At 48.3% G+C, this 10,010-nt stretch overlaps 1 protein-coding gene across 1 annotated transcript; it reads left to right on the forward strand.

The window, feature by feature from the left end:
- Positions 1 to 3,855: 3,855 nt before the first annotated feature.
- LOC144134302 (tubulin beta chain-like) lies at positions 3,856 to 9,778 on the forward strand. The gene is made up of 7 exons (XM_077667247.1): positions 3,856 to 4,008; positions 4,716 to 4,824; positions 5,850 to 5,957; positions 6,874 to 7,118; positions 7,268 to 7,467; positions 8,971 to 9,407; positions 9,549 to 9,778. The coding sequence occupies exons 1-7, from the start codon at positions 3,952 to 3,954 to the stop codon at positions 9,701 to 9,703; spliced, it is 1,311 nt and encodes a 436-aa protein (XP_077523373.1). The 5' UTR covers positions 3,856 to 3,951; the 3' UTR covers positions 9,704 to 9,778.
- Positions 9,779 to 10,010: the final 232 nt, after the last annotated feature.

Below are 10,010 nucleotides of genomic sequence, written 5' to 3' on the forward strand. Positions count from 1 at the left end.
CATTCCAAAGAAACATAATAATAATAATTGGTTTTTGGTGGAAAGGAAATGGCGCAGTATCTGTCTCATATATCGTTGGACACCTGAACCGCGCCGTAAGGGAAGGGATAAAGGAGGGAGTGAAAGAAGAGAGGAACAAATAGGTCCGTAGTGGAGGGCTCCGGAATAATTTCGACTACCTGGGGATCTTTAACGTGCACTGACATCGCACAGCACACGGGCGCCTTAGCGTTTTTCCTCCATAAAAACGCAGCCGCCGCGGTCGGGATCGAACCCGGGAACTCCGGATCAGTAGTCGAGCGCCTAACCACTGAGCCACCGCGGCGGGACAACCACTCAAAAGAAAGTTCCGGAGTCCCTGCAAGGGCCTTGAGTCTATTGACCAGGGGTATGTGGTCATCGTACATTCGGAAGTATATGCGTGGGTCCCAAGAAAGTGGTCTGATCATGAGCAGTTCCGATATGAGTTCGGAGCACTTAGGGCCCATGCTGGTCAGGTTCGAGGTGATAATATCAATTGCTAACTGAAGTACCTTGCGCCTCGGTCGTCCATAAGGTGATGTCGGCGCATAGTGGCGCGTGGAGGTCGGGCATGTTGGTGAGGTGTTTGGCCACCGAGGCTAGGGCTACATTATTCAGGAGGGGGGAGAGAACGGCGCCTTGTGGAGTGCCCCAGTTGGGGGCGGATAATGAAAACGATGACACAGTGCCGAGTTAGATCTGGGCCGTTCGTTGTGCGTCCAGAACGCGTATACCTCGAATTCAAAGTGGGGCTCTTGCGCCCGCTTTTAACGCGACAGCGTTAAGGGTCCCGTGTCGCAGAAAACCGGTGGACTTGGTGAATGCGTTGTCTTTGGCTTATTGAAGAGTCTTAGAGACATGTACTGCTGCGTACATGAGTAACTATGAGTACGCTAATCAGGAATTAGGTCGTTGTGTGAGTGCTGAGTAGGCGATGCAAACGGGACCTGATAACGCTATCGCGCTCTGCTCTTTAAGGCGAAGATTAAGCGTTCCCCAAATTTTCGAAGTAGTTAGAGGGTCTTGCACCTGATTCCACCTTATTCGACTGGCTTCGCGCTGAAGAGGAAGAACAGCATCTACTGGTCGCCCAAGCGGTCGATAATGCCCGGCCTGTAAATTTTCGCTGAATAAATGTCTTACTACTACCAGAAGGTTGGTTGACAAATATGAAATAGTTATCTTCTAAACTATTGCAGTTAGACTCCTTTTTTATTGACAGCTTTGTAGCCCACCGTAAGCAATGCCCATATCAATTTTTAGGTTTTCGAAAACGACATTCTCGTCGCCGCTGCAGCGCAAGAATTTTAAGGCCACGCAAAGGTGAAACGAAAGAGCGCGGTGCTATGCCCGGCATGCCTTCCAGCCCAAATGTATATGACGCGAACTCTCTCGACCAGAATTTATAGAAAACCAATATGAAGGCGAATGAGTCTTCTGAAGAAACGCTGTTGCCTGGACTGGCGTTCGCGGAAGCAGCGTCGACACTGGCGGCGCCACGTGGCCGAGTATGCCATCGGGTCGCCGGACGGAGCGTTGCTTTCACAGCCACGCTGGGGATGATAATTGACGGACGGCTGCGACTTCGACCTTCGACATGGTTTCCGCGTTTCGGACAACAGGGGAGGGGGGGGGGGGGAGTAGTGCAATGTCATTCATCCCCCTGCCTGAGAACGGCTTGGCGTTCCGACGTGACCGTGTTCGGGGAATGTCTTTTCCCCTTTATTCTTCGACGAACTGCGAGAGCATCAGCAGCGCCCTCTGCCGTGGGCGGTAGCACCAGTGTCTACGTCAGCTCGTTTGCTTGGACATCCGTCTCCGAAATGTATTCCCCAGTCAGGGATCTGGGGAATACGGAGGGTACGGCCTACTGGTTTGATACCGAGACTCTCGCTTCCTAGGAGACTCCGGTCTGCTAAGAAGCTCCCTCTAACTGAGAGGCGTTCTCAGTTGCTCTTACCTGTACATTATGTGAATAGTCTGTAAAGAGTTTTCCTTGCCTTCCCCTTCTTAATCGCGTCTCCGATCTTACTCGTCCCTTCTCCGGCCCGACCACGCTACCTGAGCTCCAGCAGCGGCCAGGGAGAGCGCTAGCCGCCTCCACAAGCGCCCGCCAGGTGCTATCTCCCCGATCCCCATGCCGCTCCCACTCGGTACGAACCCGGCCGCGTTTCGATGGAGGCGAAACGCAAAAGGCGCCCGTGTGCTGCGCGATGTTAGTGCACGTTAAATGGAGCCTGAAATGATTTCGATGGCCATATTCAACAAATGTGTACGGGTGGTGTTTGTGAGTATCCGAGCCAAATTTAAAATCTTCGCGTTATAGACCATTTCATGACCTTCGGGAACACCGATTTGAATCCTCAACCCTCCTTTATCTCTTCCCTTACGGCGCGGTTCAGGAGTCCAACGATATATGAGACAGATGCTGCGCCATTTCCTTTCTCCCCAAAATAACAATTATATTATAATCCTCCACCCTTTCCTGTACTACGAGCACAGACCAGTGCCAAGTATGGCGGCGCCCTGCGAGCTCTTCCTGAAAAGGTGTATCACAAATAATTTCTAAAAATCGCTGCTCTCGACCGATTGTGGCGACACTTCACTGCGCGTTCTTAAGGCGCCCCTGCCTCGCTGACGTCAAGTGGGCAATCTTAGCGAGCATTCTCATTGGGCGAGCCGAAGTGACGGGATGGGTGCTGTCCCGATGCCTTTTTTTTTATTTCTGGCACGTCGTCGTGTATGAGTTGGGAAGCAGCATTTTTAATCGTCGATATATATATCCTCGGTGTTTCTTCAGCTATAGCCTAAAATTTTTTGCGGTGCGGTGACGAAATACCGATAACTCGTGCGCTTTTCCGAACCTCAGTATATATCACTTTATGGTCCCTTTAAAGATCCCCAGGTGGTCGAAATTATTCCGGATACCTCCACTACGGCACCGCTCTCTTCTTTCACTCCCACTTTTCTCCACCGGGAAGCGAGACAGTTACTTCGCCTTTCATTTCCTCTAAACCAATTTGTTTCCACCCGAGAGCGGCACCCGCGCAGGGTGTGACGCGCGCTCGTACAGGTCGCAAGTTTTGTGGAAACCAACATATACTATATGTCACACCATGTCGTTTGCGATGTTGCTTAGACTAAGCTGCACTGCGTAACAACCTGATGACGATGGGGCAAATTAAGTTTCAGGCCTCTTCTGACAGCAAAAAGAGATTTAAATAAAGGCATGTGTCAAGACTACGCATGCACATTTTAGGATTCTGACTGCGCGATCGAATTTATGTCTGCAGTTTCTCATCCAACAAGTTCGCCAAGCGGCCAAGGCCAGTCGAATCCTGAAATGAGCAAACTACCCACCGAGCTTAAGGGAAGTCCCGCCATACGATCCTAATAAAGTTTCTTCTCTCCCTTGTATTTTTCCATCTGCCTCCTCCCATCATCATCATGTCCCGTCATGACCCTCTTTTTTCTCCTCTTCCCGTTCCCCAGTGCAGAGTAGCAGGCCAGATATTTATTTTTCAGGCCAGCCTCTTTCTCTTCTTTTCTACCTCTCGAGCACTGAGAAAAGAAAGTAAAAGCTGGACATGACGCGTGCCAGCGCGTTCGCCCCTGCAGCCAGGTGTGAGCACCCCGTCTGGCCGGATGATATCCGCAACGAGAAAAAGTTCGTATTGTACTGCGCATATGCTCTACACGGCATCTATTACGTGAACTGAAAGTCTTACATACGGACTCAAAGGCACATTTACCTTGGCAGAAACAGCCTGTAGCGCTTTCTTAGGTGCTTTCAAGTTGCCACGTGTAAACATAGGAAAACAGTTGAAGAAGAAGTTAGCGACGTTGCGGCGCAAGGCTACAGATACGTGGACCCCTGACCCAAGCTGGCAGTCGGCACCTTGGCAGCTGAGTCGCGGAGTGGCAGCCATCATGCGCGAGATTGTCCACATCCAGACAGGCCAATGCGGAAACCAGATTGGAGCGAAGGTAAGCCGCCTCTTTCGCCTCGGGATATTTCGTGGCCGGAGCTGTCGCGACTTTCTTACGACCTCAGTGCCTGTTCCGAAGCGTTTTACTCTAGCGATTGCGTTGCGGCCTTAACACCGTGCTCTAGGATGTAGTTTCAGGCTACGGGTTTAAGTACTTAACTTGTAAAAAAGTCATGGCTGGTAGTAGCCGCACTGCTTTTGTACTTAGTCGTGCCTTCTGTGCGTAGCACTTTGCGCCCCGGCGCAAGTGTAATCTCTGGATCATGACCTTTGTTTTCGAGTTGACATTTTACTTGCCGCTCGCTATTTGAGTTTCTTGTTGGTTTATGCCACCTACCTGAGCCTTTACCGTCGTTCTTGGCGGAGAGGAGACATGTAGCAGTGTTAGGCCCACTGACTGCCTCAAAAGGGATCAGGCGGAGGCCGGGGATTCTTTAATGGGATTTTTTTCCCGTATCGTCTAGGTTTTGCGCCTGACGCTATTCAATGGACTGAAGTGCTTTAGGCTCTGCCAGTTTTTCGCCATCAGGAACGCTGATGATTATGAGCCCCAGAATGCCACCTGAACCGGTTTCAGCTATGATGTTTAAGGTCTTTGGAGTTATTTCGTGTTAGAAGCGAATTCATGTCTCTAAATGTGCTTTGATAGTGGTCGCTGCTCACTGTGACACCATGATGAGTACCGATGTCTTTACACGTTTGCAGTTTTGGGAGGTCATTTCCGATGAGCACGGCATCGATCCAAGCGGAGCCTACTATGGTGATTCCGACCTCCAGTTGGAGCGCATGAATGTCTACTACAACGAGGCCCCCGGTACACGCCTTCCTGTATTTCGGTTGATAATTTCACTTTGGAACTTTCTCGCACCGTAGAGCGCGCTTTGCTCTTTAACGCTGTTAAACTGACCCCTGGCCTCTCAGCGGAGCATCTTGAGCGGCACGCCCTGGCGAGTTTTACACCGTAAAACCGATCGCGGATGATTTTGATTAGTCGCACTGAACGCGTCATGGCCTCTTCTGCTTGCGGCATGTTATGCCAGTGCAGTTGTTCAGGCCACATTTTTTCAGCACATCTAGGTTCACTTCGAACGTTCTTCATCAAAAACGATTTTTTTTTCTCACAAATCAGGATTGTTCACAATTCCGCTGACGGAGTCATGAATCATAACCTGGTCAGGTTTGACGATGACATACCGTTAGTCTCACCTCGACAAAGTTTCCCCGTGTTGTCGTGGGTGGGATAAAAGTTTTAACGCCATGTTTGCCAACAGTAACGTTGTTGTGCTTCAGTGGCTATGGCGTTCGGCTTTAGCGTCATCGTGGGATCGCATCTTGAGGCAGCGGCCGCATTTCGATGTAGGCTAAATGTTAAGACATGTGCTCGGTGATGTTATTGCACGTGAAACAGCCCCAAGTGGACCAAAGTAGTCCGTACGCCTGCATTACTGCCCCTCTGATAACCCAGTAGCGCCTTACCAATTATAATACTATGTACCGCATTAAACGTTTAGTAATAGAGAACAGAATGGCTTAAAGCAACGTTAATTGCAGTAACTATATTTTAATGCATTTAAATTATCCTAATCACATTGTAAGTGGTTTTGCTACTCCAACCAAATTTAATAAATATTGTTGAAGCTGCTGTTTAAGGATTGGACGGGGGGGGAGGGGGTCTAGGGCTATTATTGTGCTGCTTTTATCAGCTGTCACATCTTTATTGTTAGCAGGATCTCTTTTCTTTGCTTCTTTTGCTAATTTCTTTGTGATGCACGCATGGCTTGTAACCACACAAACGTACTTTTGTTGCACCTAAGTGACATTTATTTTTTGTTTGAGGAGATAAATACGTGCCTCGGGCCATCCTGGTTGACCTGGAGCCGGGAACCATGGAGGCCGTCCGCTCGGGACCCTTTGGACAACTATTCCGGCCGGACAACTTCGTGTTCGGTAAGAAGTTGCTCGTCATTTCCTGAGCAACATATTTAATTTTGCACCATTCCATCTTAAAGCACACTAAATCAGCACACTCACAAGAGCGCACGATATAGACTAAACTTTAATGCGCAGAACTGGCTAAAATTTGTGCCCATATCTCTGTACGCACTGCGTACCCTTGTTGAGTTCAATCCAGTCCACGTGCCAGTCAATTTCATGCAGCCACGAAATCAAGTGCCTTTGAGTTGAATATGAAGTCATTTTTATAAGTTGCGTTAGAAGGGTCCCCAAGACTCACGCGTAAGCTTGAAGGTTCAACACGACTTTAATGTGCAGCGAAACGGGCGTAAGTACGAGAGTGGCAATATATGTGCTATTTCCAAATTAAGATTCTATCCGCAGTTGGTACACCGCAGAACACAACGCCCCACATCACTCCAGCAAAACGGGTATGTGACATATTAATTAATGACTGGATGTAGTCCTCAGCGGGAGAAATCTGGCAGAGTGCAAAAAAAAATTAGGACAGCGATAAAAGATGGGTCCTGCAGAGAGCCTCCTTCTGTCCTCGTCTTGTCTGCCACATAGCTCTTTAACCAGAGTGACTTAGTGCCGAGATTGAGTTCTGAAGGCCGAGTAAAACATAGCCATCACTTGTTATAGTCTTTATATGCCTGAAAACTAATTAAATTAATTCACACGTAACAGCATCCTAATATTATCCAAACTTAACTTTACCTATGAAATGCGGTGTTAATCCCCCTATTGGCTACGGCCATCAGGCCACTTAAGTCAATTTTTGTTGCCTTTCTGGCTGCTGTGTGAAGTGTGTTTGGATAGTGGCTTTCCTTTATTGCATATTCCAGTACTGATTTTCTTCAGGATACAGTTTGTGCAAGTATACGCCTTTCACAACCTGCCCCTTCAGGTCAGGGTGGTGCTGGCAACAACTGGGCCAAGGGCCACTACACCGAGGGTGCTGAACTGGTGGACTCTGTGCTCGACGTTGTGCGCAAGGAGGCGGAATCCTGCGACTGCATGCAGGGATTCCAGCTGACCCACTCCCTGGGCGGTGGTACTGGATCTGGCATGGGCACACTGCTCATCTCGAAGATCCGTGAAGAGTACCCCGATCGCATCATGAACACCTACAGTGTAGTGCCCTCTCCAAAGGTGTGTGCCATTATCTGCAGGACCCAATTTCATCATCTTTGAAACAAATCAAACATGACATTTCGGCCTTGCTTTATAAGGCGTCTTCCTTGAAATTTGATTAGTCGTTATGCACAAAGTTCTCATTCTCTTCCTGCGGCTACCTCTAGGTTTCGGACACTGTCGTCGAGCCCTACAATGCTACTTTGTCGTTGCATCAGCTTGTGGAGAACACCGACGAGACCTTCTGCATCGACAACGAAGCACTCTACGACATCTGCTTCCGGACGCTGAAGCTCACGACTCCCACCTACGGAGACCTTAACCACTTGGTTTCTGCAACGATGTCGGGTGTGACCACATGCCTGAGGTAAGTATTTCGCAGCTTCGTTCAAGGGGCCACTTAAGCGCCTCATGCATGATCATAAAGAGCCCAAAGAGGTCGACACTATCCGCCGAATTGCTAGTTCCGACGGCAGTGATCGGTTCATTATGGAACAAGCACTGCAAAGACTGCGGTCGCCAAGGTCTTTTACAAAATATTTAGAGTAATACACTACAGCTAACCTCCATGTATAAAGTGCATGTGGTGGCAATATTTTCAGAAAATACAATGACGAGCAAGAAAGCAAATAAAAGCACCCTCACCGTCCGCAAAAAAACCTAACAAACACCGCACCTGCTATAGCCAGCAAAGCAGCTGCTCAAGGAAGCTTTGAAAATCACTTCAAGGAAAGTGAATTCGGCAGCGGCAGCAATAACGAGAAGGCGGCTGTCGTCGGGAATAATGGAGCGGCGCCTAATCTACGGCATGCGATTGCACACATTGGGAATAAAATGGCCGTGTTTAACCACTGTACCTCAGAAAACTCATGAGGCGAAAAGGTAAATTAAGTCCTCGCGCTGTAAATGATGAAAAACTACTCTGTTCAAAAAGCAAACATCTCAAATCTCTTCAAAATAATTTAGCTGTGTGTCACTGGAGAATGCTTTTTGAACTGTTTCTCCTTTACAAAGTGCACATTTATCTCGTTCAGCTCCTTAATCCTAGCGTACAGGACCTCCATATAAAGCCTCACGTACAGTGAAATCAGTTATCCCCGTTTTCTTTTCGGGAAAAGGGAATACAAATTCCCACGTTTTGGTATGGAAGTTTTTCTTCGATAAATAGTGGCACTTCCTGAGGAAGTTAGAGCAGAGTACCATATTAGCCTGCTGAGCAGTCAGTATGGAATGAATACTGGTTGCCATTGTTGGGGGATGGTGTTTTGGGGCCTGGAGAACGATCACATAATTTTAAAGTGCCACGACAACCGGCAGACCGGTGAAGTTAATAGCCTTCGATGTTCTCCTAATGTAGTAATTTGTATAACCTTTGAAGCTGGATACGAAGCAGTGACCACGTGAAGAATCCATTTTTATTTTTTGTGATTTTGCCAATGAATCGAAACCAGCAACAGAAGAAATCATGTTATCTTACTGGAGCTGCTTTGTTTCTCCGCCGTTGTAATTTGAGGCAAATAACAGGCATGCAGTTTTAATGTTCTCTAGAACAGACTGGCAAAGTGTAAACTATGTAACGTCTGAAATTTCCATGAGTTCGTTCTTTCATTGGGCTTCGTTGTCTGCACTGGCGTGAAGAGAACTGAATTTCAAATTTGATGACCCGATATTCAAAAGCTTTGAATGAACAGCGGCAACAATCGCGACATTCTACAAGATGCCTCCACTGACCGTTGTAGCTGCTCCATAATCTTACCACAATCTTGTTCTGACTGCTCCCAAACAAGAGCGCCCAACATACCTCTGTAAATTCTCTCTCCCCTTGTGAATTAAGCGGGCTTCTAATCAAGCACCGTCCCATTCCTCACAGATTTCCTGGGCAGCTGAATGCTGATCTTCGCAAGCTGGCCGTTAACATGGTGCCCTTCCCTCGCCTCCACTTCTTCTTGACTGGCTTTGCTCCACTCACGTCCCGCGGCTGCCAGGAGTACCGGGCTCTGACTGTGCCGGAGCTGACGCAACAGATGTTCGATGCCAAAAACATGATGGCTGCTTGCGACCCCCGCCACGGTCGTTACCTGACAGTTGCTGCAGTCTTCAGAGGCCGAATGAGCATGCGGGAAGTTGATGACCAGATGCTCAACATCCAGAACAAGGAATCGAGTTACTTCGTTGAATGGATCCCGAACAACGTAAAGACAGCTGTCTGTGACATACCGCCTCGAGGTCTGAAGATGTCTGCTACTTTCATTGCGAACAGCACAGCCATTCAAGAGCTTTTCAAGCGGATCTCCGAGCAGTTTACAGGTGACCATCGTGTTGAAAGTGCTTCTTAAAAGCACATGCTTTCATTGTAGCTACCCATTGCTGTTGATTTTCTGGAACAGCGCATTTTAGGGGACAGTTCTAGGAGTGTGACCCCGCCTGCTTGATATATTTTTTTTGCAGCTATGTTCCGCCGCAAGGCCTTTCTGCACTGGTACACCGGAGAGGGCATGGACGAGTTGGAGTTCACCGAGGCAGAGTCCGACTTGAACGAACTGGTGTCAGAATACCAACAGTACCAGGAGGCGACAGCTGATGACGAGGGGGAATTCGAGTAGACCCAGGCAGAGGCCTAGTTTTTTGTGTGCACTGCTTTTATCTTTCGCTTTACAATAAAGTCTTTGTTTGTCATGGATCCTTCTTTTTGAGCCAGGTGCTTGTGCACTTCAGTATGTCGTAGGCCCGGACTGCGTCACAAGGATGGTCACGCAAAGCAGCTAAACCTTACTGTATTGCAATGTGCGCACATCTGTAAATAGCCGTGTGACCGGCGTTTTCGGCATTTTGACGAAACTCTAAAATCTGTTAAAATCTTCTCATCGAACCACTTTTAGGGCGAACGCAAGATGATCTTAAGGAAAACAA

The sequence above is a fragment of the Amblyomma americanum genome, chromosome 1 (genome assembly GCF_052857255.1).
Source record: "Amblyomma americanum isolate KBUSLIRL-KWMA chromosome 1, ASM5285725v1, whole genome shotgun sequence".
Lineage (NCBI taxonomy): Eukaryota > Metazoa > Arthropoda > Arachnida > Ixodida > Ixodidae > Amblyomma > Amblyomma americanum.

Excerpts from the sequence above, each read along its gene's own strand:
- LOC144134302 (XM_077667247.1), top strand. The coding sequence starts at position 3,952 with ATGCGCGAGATTGTCCACATCCAGACAGGCCAATGCGGAAACCAGATT. Across the intron at positions 5,958-6,873 it reads GCCGGACAACTTCGTGTTCG|GTCAGGGTGGTGCTGGCAAC; the intron begins GTAAGAAGTTGC and ends CTGCCCCTTCAG. Across the intron at positions 9,408-9,548 it reads GATCTCCGAGCAGTTTACAG|CTATGTTCCGCCGCAAGGCC; the intron begins GTGACCATCGTG and ends TTTTTTTTGCAG.